Source organism: Petromyzon marinus, chromosome 31 (genome assembly GCF_048934315.1).
Source record: "Petromyzon marinus isolate PM22_M1 ecotype Great Lakes invasive population chromosome 31, UKy_Petmar_22M1.pri1.0, whole genome shotgun sequence".
NCBI lineage: Eukaryota > Metazoa > Chordata > Hyperoartia > Petromyzontiformes > Petromyzontidae > Petromyzon > Petromyzon marinus.
In genome coordinates, this window is record NC_133697.1 from 2,760,020 (window position 1) to 2,782,748 (window position 22,729).

The window sequence follows — 22,729 nt, forward strand, 5'->3', positions numbered from 1 at the left end:
CGCGTGATTGTCTAATAGCGATTTAAGCGCCTGGCGTGTGCGAATACGCAGCTGTGTAAACAGCCCGTTAAATCGGAGCAAAGTAATCGCGGCGTCTTTGTTTTTGCTTAAACGCATGGAGCGTGGGTGGGAGGGAATCCCACGGGAGCGCGCCGCGCCTGTTTATTCCCGTGCAGGACGGGGTTTTACTTTGCGAGCGCGCTCACCGCGACACGCCGCCGTTGAACAGGGTAGCGCATCGCGAGCGCAAAGCGTACAAGCCGCTAATTAAGCTACGCAAACGCGGTCGACATCCCAGGCAGAGGTACAGGGGGGCGAGGCATTAGGGGTCGGTAGTCTGGACCTGACCGAGCAGCCGGGGGGGTAGCGCTATGAATGGAACGGGGGAGTCAGTGGGCAACGGCCCCGACAATTCAGTGATGGTGGGGGACGGTAGCCCCCACAATTGACGCGCGAATATTACCTAGTAATTTCGATTTAAAGCTTTCGTGGCTGCAAGGATTCATCTTCTTTGGTTCTTTCGGTAAAGTCACGTAGAATGAGAAAAAAATAATAAATTGATAAAATAAAATAACGCAATAATATTCTCACGACGTTTCAGCCACAACACAAGCTGCCTTCATCAAGTGAAGGGGACAAGACTGTCTGGAGGACAGCGCTGAAGTGAGAAAGCCACGCTGAGATCACGACCTTTAAGCTGTGTGAGAAGAAACAAAGCGCCTTGACAAAGGAATTAGCATATAATTTAGAATTGAAATGGCTGAGTGATTAGCATGTGACTGGTCACAGAAAAGGCTATGTTAAAGTTAAAGCATACACATCCGCAAAGGCACCCCTTGACAAAGGAATTAGCATAGAATTTAGCATTGAAATAGCTGAGTGATTAGCTTGTAACTGGTCACAGAAATAGCTATGTTAAAGTCAGAGCATGTACATTCACCGAGGCACCTAGTACAAATCAAACAGGAGAATTTAGCATTGAAATAACTAGGCGAATTTAGCATTGAAATAACTGAATGATTAGTTTGTGACTGGTCACAGAAAAGGCTATGTTGAAGTTAAGGCCTACACATCTGAGCTATTCACAGTAACTGGGTATACAATACAATATATAATGAATACTATATAGTGAACCAATAAAAAATACTAAAATATAAATTACCTCAATGTTATCAATAAACTCTATATTCTCCAATCAGCTAAGCTACCAACAATAAGTCGTTATACATCACAATGCTATATGGCGAAAAATGGGTGGATTCTAACCCTCAAATTTAGCAAAACGGATAGCTACGGGTCCCGTTCAGACGGACGAGTTCATCCATGGTCGGAACAGAGGAGGGGGAGAGAGACAGCTGCGAGACGCTGTTATACTCCATGTTGTAAACCATACCATTAACCGTGGTGTGAGAGGTATTAAGAGTCAATACCAGCGAAAGAGCTGCGGTCTGAAGGTCATCGTAAAATACAATTAATTAAGAACGGAAATGGTTTAAAACATCTTTCCAATGGTTACTAAGCCAGAATCCATCTTCTCGGTTGAAATTGTCTCTGTGCTTGTATATGTGAATGGCCTCATGAACGAATCTCTCATGGTAGCAGGTTGGTTTGCAAAGAACCTCCGTCTTGGAGAAGTCAATGTCATTCGAGCCCACTGAATTATAACAGTGATCTGCCACGGCAGAGGAGTTCATTCTACCGTGTTTCAAGTCTGCTTTATGTTCGCGGATGCGGTCCGAGATATGTCGTTTGGTTTCTCCAATGTAGCTACTACCACAGAGGCACTTTAGTTTGTAAACGCCCGGGTAATGTATGTCTGGAACAGCATCTTTTACAGATGGAACTAAATCACGGATTTTATGTACTGTGTTGAATCGGACCTGGATCTTGAGTGTATTCAGAATTTTGGAGATCTTTTTAGTGACCCCTGCAATGTAGGGTAAGGTGATGGTTTTGAGTTGCTCCACAAGAGGATCCTTCTTCATGACTGGAGTGATGGCTTTGCAGATTGTGTAGTCGGAGTAACCATTAGCCCTGAGAGCCTGGTGTACGTGCTTGAGTTCACTGGCAATGTGTTCCTGGTCGGAAATGCATTGGGCTCTATGGTATAGAGTCTTGATGAGGGAGTTCTTCTGGGATTGATGGTGGTGGGAATCCGGTTTCAAGTAAGCATCTGTATGGGTAGCTTTCCTGTAGACAGAGTGGCTCATTGAACCATCATGTCTCCTTTTAATGAAGACATCCAAAAAGGGTAGTTTGACATCTTTTCGACCTCCATGGTAAATCTGATGGCTGGGTGTATGGAATTGATGTGATCGCGGAATTGGTCTAGAGCAGGCTGGCCATGTGGCCAGATGACAAAGGTGTCATCCACGTACCTCTTGCATAAGGTCGGGCGTAGAGTGGCAGTCTGGATGGCGTCAGTTTCAATTTTTTTCCACATCAAGGACTGCACACTGATGTACCCCCCCCTGGTGAGACATTGCTTAACCAACACATACTTCACCTGGAATGGAACTTTCTACAAACAAACTGAGGGCACCCCAATGGGCTGCCCCCTATCTCCGGTTGTAACCAACGTATTCATGGAAAAAAATTTCAAACTGACGCCATCCAGACTGCCACTCTATGCCCGACCTTATGGAAGAGGTACGTGGATGACACCTTTGTCATCTGGCCACATGGCCAGCCTGCACTAGACCAATTCCGCGACCACATCAATTCCATACACCCAGCCATCAGATTTACCATGGAGGTCGAAAAAGATGGCAAACTACCCTTTTTGGATGTCTTCATTAAAAGGAGACATGATGGTTCAATGAGCCACTCTGTCTACAGGAAAGCTACCCATAAAGATGCTTACTTGAAACCGGATTCCCACCACCATCAATCCCAGAAGAACTCTCTCATCCATACTCTATACCATAGAGCCCAATGCATTTCCGACCAGGAACACATTACCAGTGAACTCAAGCACGTACACCAGGCTCTCAGGCCTAATGGTTACTCCGACTACACAATCCGCAAAACCATCACTCCAGTCATGAAGAAGGATCCTCTTGTGGAGCCACTCAAAACCATCACCTTACCGTACATTTCAGGGGTCACTAAAAATATCTCCAAAATCCTGAATAAACACAAGATCCAGGTCCGATTCAACACAGTACATAAAATCTGTGATCTAGTTCCATCTGTAAAAGATGCTGTTCCAGACATACAGTACCCGGGCATTTACAAACTAAAGTGCCTCTGTGGTCGTAGCTACATTGGAGAAACCAAACGACATATCTCGGACCGCATCCGCGAACATAAAGCAGACTTGAAACACGGTAGAACGAACTCCTCTGCCGTGGCAGATCACTGTTATAATTCAGTGGGCTCAAATGACATTGACTTCTCCAAGACGGAGGTTCTTTGCAAACCAACCGGCTACCATGAGAGATTCGTTCATGAGGCCATTCACATATACAAGCACAGAGACAATTTCAACCGAGAAGATGGATTCTGGCTTAGTAACCATTGGAAAGATGTTTTAAACCATTTCCGTTCTTAATTAATTGTATTTTACGATGACCTTCAGACCGCAGCTCTTTCGCTGGCATTGACTCTTAATACCTCTGACACCACGGTTAATGGTATGGTTTACAACATGGAGTATAACAGCGCCTCGCAGCTGTCTCTCTCCCCCTCCTCTGTTCCAAATATGGATGAACTCGTCCGTCTGAACGGGACCCGTAGCTATCCGTGTTGCTAAATTTTAGGGTAAGAATCCACCCATTTATCGCCATATAGCATTGTGATATATAACGACTTATTGTTGGTAGCTTAGCTGATTGGAGAATATAGAGTTTATTGATAACTTTGAGGTAATTTATATTTTAGTATTTTTTATTGGTTCACTATATATTATTCATTATATATTGTATTGTATACCCGGTTACTGTGAATAGCTCAGATGTGTAGGCCTTAACTTCAACATAGCCTTTTCTGTGACCAGTCACAAGCTAATCACTCAGTTATTTCAATGCTAAATTCGCCTAGTTATTTCAATGCTAAATTCTCCTGTTTGATTTGTACCAGGTGCCTCGGTGAATGTATATGCTCTGACTTTAACATAGCTATTTCTGTGACCAGTTACAAGCTAATCACTCAGCTATTTCAATGCTAAATTCTAGTGTAATTCCTTTGTCAAGGAGTGCCTCTGCGGATGTGTATACTTTAACTTAGCTATTTCAATGCTAAATTCTATGCTAATTCCTTTGTCAAGAGGTGCCTTTGCGGATGTGTATGCATTAACTTTAACATAGCCTTTTCTGTGACCAGTCACAAGCTAATCACTCAGCCATTTCAATGCTAAATTATATGCTACTTCCTTTGTCAAGGCACTTTGTTTCTTCTCACACAGCTTAAAGTTCGCGATCTCAGCGTGGCTTTCTCACTCCAGCGCTGTCCTCCAGAGAGTCTCGTCCCCTTCACCTGATGAAGGCCGCTTGTGTTGTGGCCGAAACGTCGTGAGAATATTATTGTGTTATTTTATTTTATCAATTTATTATTTTATTCTCATTCTACGTGACTTTACCGAAAGAATCAAAGAAGATTACCTAGTAAATTGAGCGTGGGGGGGGCGAATGAGGCTGCGTAGTAGCTCCTTACCCACGCCAGCGCCCGCGCCGCAGCTGGTCTATTTTTTGCGCGTGCACGTGGTGAGCGACGATAGACTCGCACGGGTACGCACGGGATTATTAATACGGCTATTTTTAGCGCGTGCACGAGGTGGCCAATAGGGGCGGGTGGCTGCGCGTACCCAAGTGTGGGCAGCGGCGCGCACGGGCACTCTCGTGCAAGGAGTCTGGGAGTGTGTGTGAATGACCCGAGGTGGCCGAGAGCCAGCCAAGAGTTTCGTCTCACAGGGGGGACGCGGAGGCAGCGAGGTCGAAGCTACGAGCGGCAGCAGCGAGGAGGGAGGAAGAGGAGGAAGGCGGAGAGGAGGAGCAGCCCCTACAGAGTCACTTGAGTTGAATGTGAGTGGTGGTGATGATTGCGCACCGTGCCTCGAGCTTGTTCAAGGCGCGCAATCATTTTGCAGTGCATAGCGATCATGAGCCACTCACCTCTTGCCACGTAATATGTTAAACTACGTGTTTAATGTCGGTTAATTTTGAGTCATTTGCTTCAGTTTGTGTTCTATCTCAAAATCCATGTATTTATTCATTTTAAAGTACGATTAAAACGTTAAAAATAAAAGTTCGGTGACAAGGGACGGTTGACATGACGCGCAGTCCTCACCATAGCGCGAGAGTCGGAATCGTGTGCGCGGGAGCCAACATTTAAATTGAAAATTTTTAGCTGGACTTAAATATGAGTAGTCTGTTGAATCATTTTGTCTTGCAAAAAATTCGAGTGCGTTATAAATAGTAAAGAAAATCATCGTATCTTGCCCTGACCGAACAATTTCTCCCAACTGTTGGTTGTTCACTTGTTTTGAATTAGAATTTAAATCGTGAACATTGTCGTAGATTGCGTAAGTTACGTACATTAAAGAAATGATATTCGTGGTAATTCATCAACTAGATGCATTTAAGTATGAACGTTACGGGAGTAATCGAGCCCAAAGGCAGGGGGTGATTGACACGGCGAGTATGGTGGCAGCTCATTCACCAGAGCTGAGTGCAGGGTGATCTCGGCGACGTCCGCACAAACTCTACGCCGCTTCTATAATAAACCTCGGGCCTGGAGGATGCTCGTCACGAATTTGTGAGAGCGCTGATTTCAAAGAGGCCAGGCGATAAAAACGACGTTTTGAGATGGCGGAAGCTGCTCCTGCTCAACCACCAGCTGCGGCTACTTCAGCGCTTAAAAGCCCCAAGAAGAAGTGCACCGCTCTAAAGGCCAAGAAGGTCGGCCCCAGCGTGTCCGAGCTCATCCTCAAGGCTCTCGCCAGCAGCAAGGAGAGGAACGGCGTGTCTCTTCGTGCGCTCAAAAAGTCGCTCGCTGCCGGAGGATACGACGTGGAGAAGAACAATGCCCGCGTAAAGTTTGCCATCAAGAAGCTCGTGGCCAAAGATGCCGTGGCGCAAGTGAAGGGCAGCGGCGCGTCTGGCTCTTTCAAACTCAACAAGAAGGAAAAGGCTGCCGCAAAGGCGAAGCCCAAATCGTCAACGGCAAAACCCACAGCTAAAAAGCCCACGGCAGCCAAGAAGGTGAAGAAGCCCGCGGCAGTCAAGAAGACCGCGCCGAAGAAGTCTCCCAAGAAAACAAAGAAGTCCGCGGCTGCCAAGAGCCCCAAAAAGGTGAAGTCGGCTGTTAAACCCAAGAAGGCGGCAAAGAGCCCAGCCAAGCCCAAGGCTGCGAAGGCCAAGGTCGCTAAGTCCAAGACCGTCAAGGCAAAGGCCGCCAAACCCAAGGTGGCCAAGCCCAAGAAGGCCGTGGCCAAGCCCAAGAAGACCGCGCTAAAGAAGTGAATCCGATCGGACAATGCGCGATTCCCTCCACCCCAACGGCTCTTTTCAGAGCCACCCACTTAGTTCAAAAAGTGAATCAGATGTTGCTGCGCTTAAATTAGTTAATCGTTAACACCTGACAGTGTATTACATTGAAGCTGAATGCGTGCCATATTCTGTAAGTCAAACCCATTTACGGCGTGGCGATGGTTGCTCGCCGTGCCTCGGCCCTGATCAAGGAGCTCGACGGTTGGTGCAATCGTGAGGATTTGTGTAGATTGGATAAGTTACGTACATTCGCCAAATTAACTTGATGACATTTTACCCACTCGATGTGTTTTAAGCATTGATGTGATGGGAGTAATCGAGCCCGAAAGCAGGGATCATAAACACAGGCGAGGCAGGTGGCAGCTCCCTCACTCGAACTGAGTGCAGAGTAATCTCAGCGACGTCCGCATTCTCGCTGCCGATCCTAATCTAAATCCAGATTCAAAATCGATGCATTCTTGACGAACCTACAAATTTGATTATGTGTTGCACCTCTTAATTCCGTCATCATGTTACTGGTGCCAAATATGCTATTTAGTCTAAAAATGTATTGATTCCAGACAGCTTTACTCAATTTGCCTCCTTTCGCCCGTTCCGCCTTTTCACTATTTTTTTGTTTGGTAAAAATTGTGGTGCACCATCTAAACTTCTCAATTAAAAATCATTTACATTCGTAATTATCCCATTGTTTTTGCAATATCTTATCTTCATCATTAGACCTTTGCCAGTACCAAAATGTTTTATATATTATCATAGTATGTTTTTTGTTTGCATTTTGACTGCAGCTATTGTGGTTAATGCATACATGAATCCCTGTAATAAGGTTTCAGTTTTGTTGCAAGAAAAAAAGGGGAAAAACCCTATTATTAAATGACTTTCTTACTTTGGGACTAGTTGGTGACATTCACTCAACTATTGTGTTGGAAGCCGATTAGCTGCACACGATTTAAAAGTTAGTTCATCTTGTTCTATTTGAAAACAAGAACTTATTCACTCCACGTGCAATCTTGCAACAGATCGCGTCCCTCTCGCGTTCGCTGCGGGTGTGCCGAAATCATTACAGAGTTCTTCGAAGAAGGGTCATTGCCCGAAACGTCTCATTATACATTTCAAGGAAGTGTTATTGACGATGGTGGAGGGTTTACTTCGTCACAGAGTTAAAGGTCAGAGGTTTAAGGTGGAGCCATCGCGGAGGGCAGAGGTTGTCTTTGACGTCACCACGCTCCGGGTATAAAGGCGGCTGCTGCAGGCTGGGCGCGCCATCTCTCGCGAGCTTTGTCAGAAGTAGAAGAGTTAGTCGCCATGTCTGGACGCAGGAAAGGCGGTAAGGGGCTCGGTAAGGGAGGCGCAAAACACCATCGTAAGGTGCTGCGCGACAACATACAGGGAATAACCAAGCCCGCCATCCGCCGCCTCGCTCGCCGCGGCGGTGTGAAGCGCATCTCGGGCCTCATCTACGAAGAGACCCGTGGCGTCCTGAAGGTCTTCCTTGAGAACGTCATCCGCGACGCCGTCACCTACACGGAGCACGCCAAGCGCAAGACCGTCACCGCTATGGACGTGGTCTATGCCCTCAAGCGCCAGGGCCGCACTCTCTACGGCTTCGGAGGCTGAGTGCCCATCTCTCGCGCACTAAACCAACCCAAAGGCTCTTTTCAGAGCCACCCACCTCTTCTAAACTGCTTGCGCGCCAGTGTTACCAAACCGTTCCCGAAAGAAACACATTATAAATGGGTTGTTGCGCGCCAATTCCTCGTGAGCATGGACCGGACTCTTCTCGTGGACGTTCGGTGGCTCGAGGTGCCGTCTGCTGCCGCTCTGCTCGGTTACGATGTTTTCTTGTTCATGTTTTTTGCGTGTTGCGGTTGCACCCGATTCAAGAGCCAAATGGCTCACAGGGCTTTACCAAATAAATGAAACTGAGAACTGAGGTTCACGAAGAGATCCTTTGCTTGTTGAGTTAGCGAATCTTCATCTGCTTCCAAATGAATGAAAGAAATCACAATATTCAAGATACGTCACATTTAACAAGGCGCAATTCTTGAACGCATTAATACAGTACACATTTCTGGTATTTTTTCGTGAATTATTTCCAGCTGCAGCCGATTCCGATATTACGTAGAGCATTTGGCACCACAATCTTACAGCACACTCGTCCTAATTGACGGAGCGCGCCAAAATGCTAATATCCACCCGTAAAATACAGCACAACAGCGAAGTTATTTTTCTACACCGAGCGCTTGTATTTTTTCCAAATTGCGTTCATAAAACGCCCGTGCTGTATTAGACGAGTTGTGAAACAAAAAAAGAAGCAAAAAAAGCCACGCTAAAAAAGATGGCAAACTATCATTTTTGGATGTCTTAATTAAAAGGAGACATGATGGTTCAATGAGCCACTCTGTCTACAGGAAAGCTACCCATACAGATGCTTACTTGAAACCGGATTCCCACCACCATCCATCCCAGAAAAACTCCCTCATCAAGACTCTATACCATAGAGCCCAATGCATTTCCGACCAGGAACACATTACCAGTGAACTCAAGCACGTACACCAGGCTCTCAGCGCTAATGGTTACTCCGACTACACAATCCGCAAAGCCATCACTCCAGTCGTGAACAAGGATCCTCTTGTGGAGCCACTCAAAACCATCACCTTACCCTACATTACAGGGGTCACTAAAAAGATCTCCAAAATCCTGAATAAACACAAGATCCAGGTCCGATTCAACACAGTACATAAAATCCGTGATTTAGTTCCATCTGTAAAAGATGCTGTTCCAGACATACATTACCCGAGCATTTACAAACTAAATTGCCTCTGTGGTAGTAGCTACATTGGAGAAACCAAACGACATATCTCGGACCGCATCCGCGAACATAAAGCAGACTTGAAACACGGTAGAACGAACTCCTCTGCCGTGGCAGATCACTGTCATTATTCAGTGGGCTCACATGACATTGACTTCTCCAAGACGGAGGTTCTTTGCAAACCAACCGGCTACCATGAGAGATTCGGTCATGAGGCCATTCACATATACAAGCACAGAGACAATTTCAACCGAGAAGATGGATTCTGGCTTAGTAACCATTGGAAAGATGGTTTAAACCATTTCTGTTCTTAATTAATTGTATTTTACGATAACCTTCAGACCACAGCTCTTTCGCCAGCATTGACTCTTAATACCTCTCACACAACGGTTAATGGTATATTTTACAACATAGAGTATAATAGCGCCTCACAGCTGTCTCTCTCCCCCTCCTCTGTTCCGACCATGGATGAACACGTCCGTCTGAACTGGGCCCGTAGCTATTCGTGTTGCTAAAGGTGAGGGTAAGAATCCACCCATTTTTTCGCCATATATCATTGTGATATATAACGACTTATTGTTGGTAGCTTAGCCGATTGGAGAATATAGAGTTTATTGATAACATTGAGGTAATTTATATTTTATTTTTTTATTGGTTCACTATATTGCACTGTGAACAGCTCAGATGTGTAGGCCTTGACTTCAACATAGCCATTTCTGTGACCAGTCACTAGCTAATCACTCAGTTATTTCATTGATAAATTCGCCTAGTTATTTCAATACTAAATTCTCCTGTTTGATTTGTACTAAGTGCCTCGGTGAATGTGTATGCTCTGACTTTAACAGCTATTTCTGTGACCATTTACAAGCTAATCACTCAGCTATTTCAATGCTAAATTCTATCCTAATTCCTTTGTCAAGGGGTGCCTCTGCGGATGTGTATGCTTTAACTTAGCTATTTCAATGCTAAATTCTATGCTAATTCCTTTGTCAAGGGGTGCCTCTGCGGATGTGTATGCTTTAACTTTTAACATAGCCATTTCTGTGACCAGTCACAAGCTAATCACTCAGCCATTTCAATGCTAAACTATATGCTAATTCCTTTGTCAAGGCGCTTTGTTTCCTCTCACACAGCTTAAAGGTCGTGATCTGAACGTGGCTTTTTCACTCCAGCGCTGTCCTACCAGACAGTCTAGTCCCTTCACCTGATGCAGGCCGCTTGTGTTGTTGCCGAAACGTCGTGAGAATATTATTGTGTTATTTTATTTTATCAATTTATTATTTTATTCTCATTCTACGTGACTTTACCAAAAGAACCAAAGAAGATGAAAAACTATACTGTATTGGGTTTTCTAGTCATCCTTTTTAAAACAAAAGCAATGGCATGGCTTCCATTCACTAATATACTTGTTTGGACATTACAATGTGTTATATTCACAAGTCTTTTTTGCAGTAAAAAAATAACGATATTAAAGTGAACATCGCTTCCGCGTTTCTCATTGGAGGCTGATGGAGAGGGATGGTACTGAAAGTGCCACTCCAGCGCCGCGCACTACGATCCTCTGATTTGCAACTCGCCTCCTATAAAAGGAGATCAACGCACGTCCTACAGGCACACTCGTTCTCGTTCTTTCTGACGTGCCACAGCTGTACGCGTCGACATGCCCGATCCTCCCGCATCAAAGAGCGCTGGGCCGGCAAAGGTTCCTGCCCCCAAGAAGGGCTCCAAGAAGGCCGTGACCAAGGCTACGCGCAAGGATGGCAAGAAGCGACGCCACCGCAGGAAGGAGAGCTACGCAATTTACATCTACAAGGTGATGAAGCAGGTGCACCCCGATACCGGCATCTTGTCCAAGGCCATGAGCATCATGAACTCGTTCGTCAACGACATCTTCGAGCGCATTGCTTCCGAGGCGTCCCGCTTGGCGCACTACAACAAGCGCTCCACCATCACCTTTCGGGAGATCCAGACCGCAGTGTGACTGCTGCTCCCCGGCGAGCTGGCCAAGCACGCCGTATCGGAGGGCACCAAGGCCGTCACCAAGTACACGAGCTCCAAGTGAAGCCTCGACTCAACCATTGCTTACAAAGGCTCTTTTCAGAGCCACTCACATCTCCGAACCTGCTTGTACCAGTGTTAGCAGGAGCGCAAAACGAAACTTCAAACATAAAGCACTTGTCCAGGGTTTTGACGTTGAGCGCCGATTTCTCGTCAGCGTAGACCGAGCTGGAGTCGCAGCCGGGCGCTCGGGACTCGTGGTGACGCGAGGCGCCGTCTGCTGCTGCCGAATGCAGCAGCGGCCCCGCTCTCGGTTCACGCGGATATCGTTCGTTCATTGAGTGAAATGGAGAGATCCAGCGCATTTTTACCTGTACCCACTTGAAAAAAAGCAATAACAATATTTATGGCACATCATATTCACCATTGATTTCATCTGCAGCCGATCCAGATATAACATTGGATATGTGGCGTCATAACCTTGCAATGCAATATATTTAATTCCTGGTTGTAACGGCAAAGCATAGTGTGAACGCGATATCGGAATAGGTGACAATTTCTCATGGGGCGAATTTATACTTCAGTGATCGTGATTTTTTACAAGTGAAATACAACCTAGTTTAAATGTATTTTCGGGCACGAGCTAACATTTTGCACGTATATATAAAAGTATGCGCCTAGCATGGATGACTCGTGCAGTATAACTGATGATCATCTCAATGCCAAGAGAATAGATATATATCCCTGTGATCACCTCTTTCCGGCATTTTTGCGTATTATTGTTTCCAATAAAGTGCAGTTTCTTAACTTTTTTTAGATTGATGCAGAGCACTGTAAATTTGTTTCCGGAAAGGTTTTTGCTTGAGAAAAGAAAATCCGTTAAAGACATCAACGGCGCTCAAAGGTACTACTGCATTGTGATGCGGCATTCTGAAATGATACAAACTATGCACATTTTGTTGATTAAGAAGAGGAGTTCACGACTCGAGATCAGTGCACGCTGCCAGCACGCGCCCCTTCGCACGTCACGACTCCGCTGACCAGTGAGCTCGCGCTTTGCGCTACATAAGCCGCCTTCTCCCCGCCTGTGAGAATATCTTTGCTCTCACCAAGCCATGGCTCGCACCAAGCAGACGGCTCGTAAGTCCACGGGCGGCAAGGCTCCACGCAAGCAGCTCGCCACAAAGGCAGCCCGAAAGAGCGCTCCGGCCAGGGGCGGCGTCAAGAAGCCTCACAGCTACAGCCCCGGCACGGTCGCTTTGCGGGAGATCCGCCGCTACCAGAAGTCCACCGAGTTGCTCATCCGCAAACTGTCCTTCCAGCGCCTCGTCAGGGAGATCGCGCAGGACTTCAAGACCGACCTGCGCTTCCAGAGCTCCGCTGTCATGGCTCTGCAGGAGGCCAGCGAAGAGTACCCTGTTGCGCTCTTCGAGGACACCAACCTGTGCGCCATCCACGCCAAGCGCGTCACCATCATGCCCAAGGACATTCAACTCGCCCGCCGCATTCGTGGTGAGCGCGCTTGATCGCCCAGCTCGGCCCTCCAAGCACAACACAAAAGCTCTTTTCAGAGCCACCACTTTCGCATGAATAAGCTAACTTGTGTCCTTTAAAGTCCGCATGCCTGTTACGGCGACCTTCGTTTGCCAGTCACGGCTATCACGAGTCGCAAGGCTTAAGCGACCAAGTTCATTTTCTATACCCCTCTGCTCATATTTTGCAATATCACAAGTCGTGTTGTATTTAAGCGTTGTGAAACCATGTCTACATAATGTACAGTAAACGGCTAATTTCGGTGAAATGCGTGAACTATTAAACGCTGTTTAAAGCTCAAGCTGAAAATACGTTCGCATTTTGCAAACTAAGAGACTGAGTTATTCACGCACATATATTTTTAGGCATTGCCCGAAGAGGGGGTTAAATTTATATATATACCGTATAGGCACGTGGGATATCAATCATTAGCTCAAGGCTATCACAATGGTTTCTTATAACCAATGCGGTCCCTCAAATGATGATTATAATAAATTATACATTGATAGTGGCGGAATCAGCTTGCCGCTGAATTTGTTTACGGTTAACTCTATCATGCTTAATACTTGAACCTATTAAGTACGTGTATCGCATTGTTTCATTCATAAGATGTGTCCGCATAAAAAGTATATATATGGATATTTATAATTAAAGTCAACATCGAATCCTCGCATCCCGGCTTTTCATTGGTCTCTCAGGAGAGGGCGGGACCAACCTAGAGGAGCCATTCAGAAGCGACGCGCTCTACGATCCTCTTCTCAGCTATAAAAGTCGCTCAAGGGGGTGCGGACGATCATCACAACTCGTTCTTTCTTTTGTCTCCAGTGCTTTTTAGTATTCTTGGTCCCCTAACGATGTCAGGACGCGGCAAAACCGGTGGCAAATCTTGCGCAAAGGCAAAGTCCCGCTCTTCCCGCGCCGGCCTGCAGTTCCCCGTGGGCCGCGTTCACAGGCTGCTCCGCAAGGGCAACTACGCCCAGCGGGTCGGCGCTGGAGCACCCGTCTACCTGGCAGCCGTGCTCGAGTATGTGGTGCCACAACAGCGAAGCCGCTCCGTCGAAACAGGGGCCGTCGCTGTGCTGCTGCGACCGAGAAGCCAACCGGCTCCCATCACAGCACTTCAACCGCCACCCCCCCCCCCCACCTAAACACACACACTCAAGTTGGGCCTCAGGGGGAGGGAGGGGGGCACCTGCCCTGAGTTTTTACCCGAGAGGCCCCCTCGTGGGGGTGCTCCACGGTTTCTCAGGGTCAGGGAATTGGCAGGCACCCCCCCCCCCCCAGGCCAAATGGCACTGCGGCGCCGTGGCTTAACTTAGAGTTAAATTACCACGGCGAACTCACTGAGAACCACAGTGAGGAGATGCTCAAGACACATACGGACCAGCAGACAGGTGGGGAGCGGGGCAGCGTGGGTTAAGCGTCTCTACCCATGGTGCACCGCGGGCTAGCGTCTCTACCCATGATGCACCGCGGATTAACGGCCTGACCCGTGATGCACCGCGGATGGGCGCTGCGAGGGCTTTGAAAGGAGCATAAAAGGGGACGCTTTGGGGAAGCAAGGGGCCATTTTTTTACTTGACTGGAGATCAACAGGAGGGAGGGATCGGGGAGCCGTCACCTGACTGTTACTCGCACGTCCGTGAGACGGGGCAGAGAACAGCCAGAATCTGTTTACAGCATCATCTATCCGCGACCTCCATCGCTGCGAGGTCGGACCGTAAGTACGAGGGAGAAAGGTAAGACAAAGGGACGAAATTCGGAGAGAAAATAGAGGGCAGACAGGTCCATTAAGTATCAGGCAGTAGCGAGATAGGTTAGACCTGTCCTGCTGGTCCGTACTGACACACACAGTCTAGTTCGATACTCGCGGGGAATAAAACTGACACACACAGTCTAGTTCGATACTCGCGGGGAATAAAACTGACACACACAGTCTAGTTCGATACTCGCGGGGAATAAAACCACTAATAGGATAAAGCTGTGTCGTGGTCACTGTGAGTGCGAGGAGGGAGACGGAGTGTTTGGTGTTCGCATACCGGTACGAGTGTGTACAGAGTGTTTTGTGTTCGCGCGCATACGCGGCTGTTTGCAGCGAATAAGGGAGTAGAACGTGCTTAGTGCCGGTACCTGTACGATCGTTTACAGTATTGTTCAGCGCGCGCGTACCTACACGAATATCTTCGGTGATGCCCAGCACTCGTGTACCTGAGCAATAGCCTACAGTAGCGCTTTGCGCTCGCGCGCCTGTGTGACGGGGTGGCGGGATGGCGGGCGCGCACTCGCGCTATTGTCTAATAGCGAATTAAGCGCCTGGCGTGCGTGAATACGCAGCTGTGTAAACAGCCCGTTAAATCGGAGCAAAGTAATTGCGGCGTGGTTGTTTTTGCTTAAGCGCGTAGGTGGGAGGGAATCCCACGGGGGCGCGCCGCGCCTGTTTATTCCCGTGCAGGACGGGGTTTTGCTTTGCGAGCGTGCTCACCGCGACACGCCGCCGTTGAACAGGGTAGCGCATCGCGAGCGCAAAGCGCACGAGTCGCTAATTAAGCTACGCAAACGTGGTCGACATCCCAGGCAGAGGTACAGGGGGGCGAGGCATTAGGGGTTGGTAGTCTAGACCTGACAGAGCAGCCGAGGAGGTAGCGGTATGGATGGAACGGGGGAGTCGGTGGGCAACGGCCCCGACAATTCAGTGATGGCGAGGGACGGTAGCCCCCTCAAGTACCTCTCTGCCGAGATCCTCGAGCTGGCTGGCAATGCCGTCCGTGACAACAAGAAGACGAGGATCATCCCCCGACACCTGCAGCTCGCCGTGCGCAACGACGAGGAGCTGAACAAGCTCATGTTTGGCGTGACCATCGCCCAGGGCGGTGTGTTGCCAAACATCCAGGCCGTGCTGCTGCCCAAGAAGACCTCTCATGCAAAGAAGTGAACGTGCCGCCGCATCTACCACCACAACAACGGCTCTTTTCAGAGCCACCCACTTGCTTGCAAAGAGCTCGGACAGTCGTACACAGGGGTTTTGTTATTAGTAAGGACACCGTCGTCTCGTGTCCCTCGTCCCAAATTACTCGCAATTAAACGAATGGTCTGCTCATTATAGATACCCCTTTTCTCTAATTTAGGAACGGTGTTTGAGCAGCATTCCAACATTACATCAATCATAAAACATGGTTTAGAAAAAATTGAGGGCGTTAGTATTTTAAGAAAGTATTTTGTTTTTCAGAAGAAAAAAAACCCGTTCTTTTTGAGTGGTCAGATTACATAGGCTATTTGACGCCATCACCTTACAGTACACACGCGCGAATTTACTGAAGTTTTTTTCAGAAATGAGCAATGGAGGGCTTAAAAGGGACTGTGGGACGTGTGTTGCTGTGCGTTGGTGCAATAAATGAGTGCTTTAACCATTCTACGACTCCTTCACAATGAATAATTTACTGCAGTATTGAGTTATAATGAATGATTCACACGTGACATAAGTAGCGTAGGATTTCGAGTTTTTTTTGCATCATTATGAACATCTTGGTACTTTTCTCGCCTTCAAATAAATGAAGAGGAGTCGGAGAATAGTTGAAACACTGCTTGAATTCACCAACGCACAGCAACACTCGTTCCAAACCAGCCCCTAACACGCGTCCCACGGCCCCTTTTAACCTCTCCGCCCTTGCTCCCAATACACATCCACGTCTGGTACGCCTCTGGACCTGGTGACGTCATTTGCCCTTTAACCCCTGACCGTCCAGCTTATTCCCGCGCGTGTGATTGGTGCGTGATCGTGAGAGCGGTGATGTCGTGTCTGCGTGGTGCATGTGCGTAAGGGTGGCTCACAGATCCCTTACACAATAAATTCCATCAACAGATTGCTTGTGTACTCCTTGAAATGATGGGTCGGATCCTCGCTGCACTTCGACTCGTCACACGGACGTTCAAGTGGCTGGGAAGTCGACGGGCCCGAGCCTGGCTTGAGTACAATATGAACTAACGCTATCCCTACCTTCTCTCCTATTTTTTAAAGTCCTCTACATCAAAGATAAATTGGCGCTAATCCGCTGGCCTCCCGTCCAATCAGGTGCCTCGGATTTCCCGCCACTCTCCCCGTACCGGTGCTCTCTCAGACGTCCGCTTTTTACCCTCTAAACAAGCGCATCTGTCCTACCAATCAGAGGACCGGCCCTGTTTTTCCCGCCGTTCGTGACTCCGTCCCTCCGCTACCTGCCTGCTGACACGTGTGTGTTGTGTGTGCTTTCTACCCGCGGTGGCTCAGCAACCCCGTCGTGACCTTGTAATTACAACCCAAATCACGGTGCCGTGGTGCACGTTAGCCTCGGGGGAGGTCGCCCAATTCCCTGGTCGCAGGAAACCGTGAAATTTGGTCCCATGAGAGGGCTTCTGGGTGAAAACCTGTCGGCCACGTGACCTCCCCTCGGGGCTCTATGTGGGGGTGTGTGTGTGTGTTCATGGGGGGGTGGTGAGGGAAGAGCAGTGTCGGCCCCGTCACTCAGAGGTGGCAGCGTCACGGCCACGGCGTCGGCAGGACGGCTTCGTTGCTGCGGCATCACAGTTGCAGGCACGGCTCCGACGGAGCGGCTTCGCTGCTGTGGCACCACAAGTACGAAAGAGAGAGTTGGGATTTAAGCGTAAAAGCCTAGAGAGGTTAATTCGAAATAGGCGGGACAGATTGGGTCTTAGACCGTCGGGAACAAGTTAGTTATTCTACTAACATTGACTCCGGGCTACGTAACATTTAGCCTTGGACTCGCCGAGAATAAACTGTTAGTGATCAATAACCTTGTCGTGTGGTGTCTGCGAGTACGGGAAGAGCGCATGGCGGTTTGAGTCCGCTCGTCGTAAAATGAAGATTAACCAAAGTTCCTGCGTCATTGTGCCCTGTGTTTGCACGCAAGTGCGTATTTTCCCACGTGTTTGCGCTCGCCCACGCGTGTTCGCTCGGGAATTAATGCGCAGGTATTATAGGCGGTAGTGTGCCGGGGATTGACGCGCGAATATTACCTAGTAAATTGAGTGTGGGGGGGGCGAGTGAGGGTGCGTAGTAGCTGTGGTGCCACAACAGCGAAGCCACTCCGTCGAAACCGGAGCCGTCGCTGTGCTGCTGTGACCGAGAAGTCACCCGGCTCCCGTCACAGGACTTCCCCCGCCACCCACCCACCCCCCCCTCATAAACACACACACTCAAGTAGGGCCTCATGGGGAGGGGGGGGCACCTGCCCTGAGTTTTAACCCGAGATGCCCCCTCGTGGGGGTGCTCCACGGTTTTTCAGGGTCAGGGAATTGGCAGCCCCCCCCCAGGCCAAATGGCACTGCGGCGCCGTGGCTTAACTTAGAATTAAACGACCACGGCGAACTCACTGACAACCGCAGTGAGGAGATGCCCAGGACACACGCGGACCAGCAGACAGGTGGGGAGCGGAGCAGCACAGGTTAAGCGTCTCTACCCATGGTGCACCGCGGGTTAGCGTCTCTACCCATGATGCACTGCGGATAAACGGCCCTACCCATGATGCACCGCGGATTAATGGCCCTACCCATAATGCACCGCGGATTAACGGCCCGACCCATGATGCATCGCGGATGGGCGATGCGAGGGCTTTGAAAGGAGCATTAAAAGGGATGTTTTGGGGAAGCACGGGGCCATTTTTATTTGACTGGAGATCAACAGGAGGAAGGGATCTAGGAGCCGTCACCTGACTATTACTCGCACGTCCATGAGACGGGGCAAAGAACAGCCAGATTCTGTTTACAGCATCATCTATCAGCAACCTCCATTGCTGCGAGGTCGGACCGTAAGTACGAGGGAGAGAGGTAAGACAAAGGGACGAAATTCGGAAAGAAAATAGAGGGCAGACAGGTCGATTAAGTATCAGGCAGTAGCGAGATAGGTTAGATCTGTCCTGCTGGTCCGAACTGATACGCACAGTCTAGTTCGTTTATTCGTGGGGAATAAACTGTCTGTAGGGTATAAACCGTGTTGTGTTGTCTCTTTGAGTACGGAGGGGCGGTGAGTGGTGTGGCTCGCCTGACCGCAATGATTCTTTTGTTTGCGCGTTAGTGAGTAATTTTACCCACGTGTTTACGTTCGCACGGGTGGGTCCACTCGGGGCTTGACGCGCATGCCGGGGCAGCAATTGTTAGGGCCGCCGGCCCCCGGGATCTCTCCTGCCTGCGAACCTGTCCGCGAAGTACCGACGCTCCCAGACTCTCCACTAGTGTGGGAGCTGCCGCCGCCGCACTCCTCCCCGGGCGGGGAAAGGTCGTCGCGCTCCTGTTCCCCCCCCTGTGCTGTCCCCCCCCGAGTCCGGGTTTCCTGACGGTGAGGCATCACCCTCGACCGCCCTGGGACCCGCTAGCGCTTCGCCGGCACCCAGACGCGACGCTCCCCGCCCGCGCAGTCCCACGCACCAATCACATGCGGGTAACAGGGGGTTAAAGGTCGGAGGGTAAGCGACGTCGTTCGTGCTCACTCCGGCGATTGGGGGGATTGGATTAAACGGGTTTAAAGGGCTATGCGATGGGCCTGCGTGCGAGATGGGTATCCGCTCGCAACGTGGGAGTCCGCAGCCGACGGTTTGTAGCGCACACACTCTACCGTAGTCATATGTGCCCGTACTTGGGTTACCTTGTTGTCCACTTGGGTTACCTTGTTGTCGATCCCCCCGATGCCCGCCTGTATCCCCGCTACCCATCCCGGGGTGGTCTCGCGGGATACCGGAGGCCCCCTTTCCCGACCCCCTACCGTCCTGGCAAGCTCCTGTTCCTCCTCTTCCTCCTCGGTGGACAGACTTGCGATGGTGCGCTCCCGTCCCAGTCCTCGAAACTGTGCGCGTTCGCTAGAAATTCTTTCACATTTGCGCGCGCGCTCGACAAGGGCATCAAAGGGGAGGCGCGTACAGTTCACGTCTGGCTGCCACCACGCCGTGCGCGTTAAGTATCGCTGGATTTTCTCTGCGGCCAGCTCCTCAATCGCTTCCGTGGTGTACCTCGGGCGTGCGATCTTTGTTAGCTCACGCACATCCTCGGCATAATCGCGCAGGTCCTCGCCGGGTTGGCGACGGCGTGCCTCTAAGGCCGCTTTTGCCTCCTCCTCATCGCGCGTACCGAAGCGCAGATCAAGTCGGCGCATCAGCTCCTCTAGCTGTGTCTGCGCGCTTGCGGGTAGGGCTTCCACAAAATCGGCTGCCCGCCCATCCAGATTCATATTAAGTTGACGTAGCGTCTGCGCGTCCGTCCACCCATTAATTTCCTTAGCCCCTAGGACGTTGCGGGCAAATGCTTTCCACGAAGGTGTACCCCGGCCAGTGAATATATGCCTTATTTTCGCGTGGGGTAACGCGGGGGTTCATCCCACTTCTGACACCAAATTTTTAGGGTCGCCGGCCCCCGGGATCTCTCCTGCCTGCGACCCTGTCCGCGAAGTACCGACGCTCCCAGACTCTCCACTAGCGTGGGAGCTGCCGCCGCCGCACTCCTCCCCGGGCGGGGAAAGGTCGTCGCGCTCCTGTTCCCCCCCCTGTGCTGTCCCCCCCGAGTCCGGGTTTCCTGACGGTGAGGCATCACCCTCGACCGCCCTGGGACCCGCTAGCGCTTCGCCGGCACCCAAACGTGACGCTCCCCGCCCGCGCAGTCCCACGCACCAATCACACGCGGGTAACAGGGGGTTAAAGGTCGGAGGGTAAGCGACATCGTTCGTGCTCACTCCGGCGATTGGGGGGATTGGATTAAACGGGTTTAAAGGGCTATGCGATGGGCCTGCGTGCGAGATGGGTATCCGCTCACAACATGGGAGTCCGCAGCCGACGGTTTGTAGCGCACACACTCCACCGTAGTCATATGTGCCCGTACTTGGGTTACCTTGTTGTCCACTTGGGTTACCTTGTTGTCGATCCCGCCGATGCCCGCCTGTATCCCCGCTACCCATCCCGGGGTGGTCTCGCGGGATACCGGAGGCCCCCTTTCCCGACCCCCTACCGTCCTGGCAAGCTCCTGTTCCTCCTCTTCCTCCTCGGTGGACAGACTTGCGATGGTGCGCTCCCGTCCCAGTCCTCGAAACTGTGCGCGTTCGCTAAAAATTCTTTCACATTTGCGCACGCGCTCGACAAGGGCATCAAAGGGGAGGCGCGTACAGTTCACGTCTGGCTGCCACCACGCCGTGCGCGTTAAGTATCGCTGGATTTTCTCTGCGGCCAGCTCCTCAATCGCTTCCGTTGTGTACCTCGGGCGTGCGATCTTTGTTAGCTCACGCACATCCTCGGCATAATCGCGCAGGTCCTTGCCGGGTTGGCGACGGCGTGCCTCTAAGGCCGCTTTTGCCTCCTCCTCATCACGCGTACCGAAGCGCAGATCAAGTCGGCGCATCAGCTCCTCTAGCTGTGTCTGCGCGCTTGCGGGTAGGGCTTCCACAAAATCGGCTGCCCGCCCATCCAGATTCATATTAAGTTGACGTAGCGTCTGCGCGTCCGTCCACCCATTAATTTCCTTAGCCCCTAGGACGTTGCGGGCAAATGCTTTCCACGAAGGTGTACCCCGGCCAGTGAATATATGCCTTATTTTCACGTGAGGTAACGCGGGGGTTCATCCCACTTCTGACACCAAATTTTTAGGGTCGCCGGCCCCCGGGATCTCTCCTGCCTGCGACCCTGTCCGCGAAGTACCGACGCTCCCAGACTCTCCACTAGCGTGGGAGCTGCCGCCGCCGCACTCCTCCCCGGGCGGGGAAAGGTCGTCGCGCTCCTGTTCCCCCCCCTGTGCTGTCCCCCCCCGAGTCCGGGTTTCCTGCCGGTGAGGCATCACCCTCGACCGCCCTGGGACCCGCTAGCGCTTCGCCGGCACCCAAACGCGATGCTCCCCGCCCGCGCAGTCCCACGCACCAATCACACGCGGGTAACAGGGGGTTAAAGGTCGGAGGGTAAGCGACGTCGTTCGTGCTCACTCTGGCGATTGGGGGGATTGGATTCAACGGGTTTAAAGGGCTATGCGATGGGCCTGCGTGCGAGATGGGTATCCGCTCGCCACGTGGGAGTCCGCAGCCGACGGTTTGTAGCGCACACACTCCACCGTAGTCATATGTGCCCGTACTTGGGTTACCTTGTTGTCCACTTGGGTTACCTTGTTGTCGATCCCCCCGATGCCCGCCTGTATCCCCGATACCCATCCCGGGGTGGTCTCGCGGGATACCGGAGGCCCCCTTTCCCGACCCTGCACCGTCGTGGCGAGCTCCTGTTCCTCCTCTTCCTCCTCGGTGGACAGACTTGCGATGGTGCGCTCCCGTCCCAGTCCTCGAAACTGTGCGCGTTCGCGAGAAATTATTTCACATTTGCGCGCGCGCTCGACAAGGGCATCAAAGGGGAGGCGCGTACAGTTCACGTCTGGCTGCCACCACGCCGTGCGCGTTAAGTATCGCTGGATTTTCTCTGCGGCCAGCTCCTCAATCGCTTCCGTGGTGTACCTCGGGCGTGCGATCTTTGTTAGCTCACGCACATCCTCGGCATAATCGCGCAGGTCCTCGCCGGGTTGGCGACGGCGTGCCTCTAAGGCCGCTTTTGCCTCCTCCTCATCGCGCGTACCAAAGCGCAGATCAAGTCGGCGCATCAGCTCCTCTAGCTGTGTCTGCGCGCTTGCGGGTAGGGCTTCCACAAAATCGGCTGCCCGCCCATCCAGATTCATATTAAGTTGACGTAGCGTCTGCGCGTCCGTCCACCCATTAATTTCCTTAGCCCCTAGGACGTTGCGGGCAAATGCTTTCCACGAAGGTGTACCCCGGCCAGTGAATATATGCCTTATTTTCGCGTGGGGTAACGCAGAGGTTCATCCCACTTCTGACACCAAATTGTTAGGGTCGCCGGCCCCCGGGATCTCTCCTGCCTGCGACCTTGTCCGCGAAGTACCG

The 22,729-nt window shown here is 50.7% G+C and overlaps 5 protein-coding genes across 5 annotated transcripts; all 5 read left to right on the forward strand.

The window, feature by feature from the left end:
• The first annotated feature begins 5,713 nt into the window (after positions 1 to 5,713).
• On the forward strand, positions 5,714 to 6,482 carry LOC142929429 (histone H1-like). The gene has a single exon (XM_076070850.1). The coding sequence runs from the start codon at positions 5,805 to 5,807 to the stop codon at positions 6,459 to 6,461; it is 657 nt and encodes a 218-aa protein (XP_075926965.1). The 5' UTR covers positions 5,714 to 5,804; the 3' UTR covers positions 6,462 to 6,482.
• Positions 6,483 to 7,790: 1,308 nt separating this feature from the next.
• Positions 7,791 to 8,153, forward strand: LOC142929430 (histone H4-like). Its single transcript, XM_076070851.1, has one exon. It carries the CDS (start codon positions 7,791 to 7,793, stop codon positions 8,100 to 8,102), a length of 312 nt encoding a protein of 103 aa, XP_075926966.1. The 3' UTR covers positions 8,103 to 8,153.
• Positions 8,154 to 10,951: 2,798 nt separating this feature from the next.
• On the forward strand, positions 10,952 to 11,492 carry LOC116947678 (histone H2B type 3-B-like). The gene has a single exon (XM_076070852.1). It carries the CDS (start codon positions 10,958 to 10,960, stop codon positions 11,276 to 11,278), a length of 321 nt encoding a protein of 106 aa, XP_075926967.1. The 5' UTR covers positions 10,952 to 10,957; the 3' UTR covers positions 11,279 to 11,492.
• Positions 11,493 to 12,409: 917 nt separating this feature from the next.
• Positions 12,410 to 12,821, forward strand: LOC142929602 (histone H3-like). The gene has a single exon (XM_076071185.1). It carries the CDS (start codon positions 12,411 to 12,413, stop codon positions 12,819 to 12,821), a length of 411 nt encoding a protein of 136 aa, XP_075927300.1. The 5' UTR covers position 12,410.
• A 390-nt stretch (positions 12,822 to 13,211) lies between these two features.
• LOC142929431 (histone H2A-like) lies at positions 13,212 to 15,762 on the forward strand. The gene is made up of 2 exons (XM_076070853.1): positions 13,212 to 13,856; positions 15,551 to 15,762. Exons 1-2 carry the CDS (start codon positions 13,683 to 13,685, stop codon positions 15,758 to 15,760), a joined length of 384 nt encoding a protein of 127 aa, XP_075926968.1. The 5' UTR covers positions 13,212 to 13,682; the 3' UTR covers positions 15,761 to 15,762.
• The last annotated feature ends 6,967 nt before the right edge of the window (positions 15,763 to 22,729 follow it).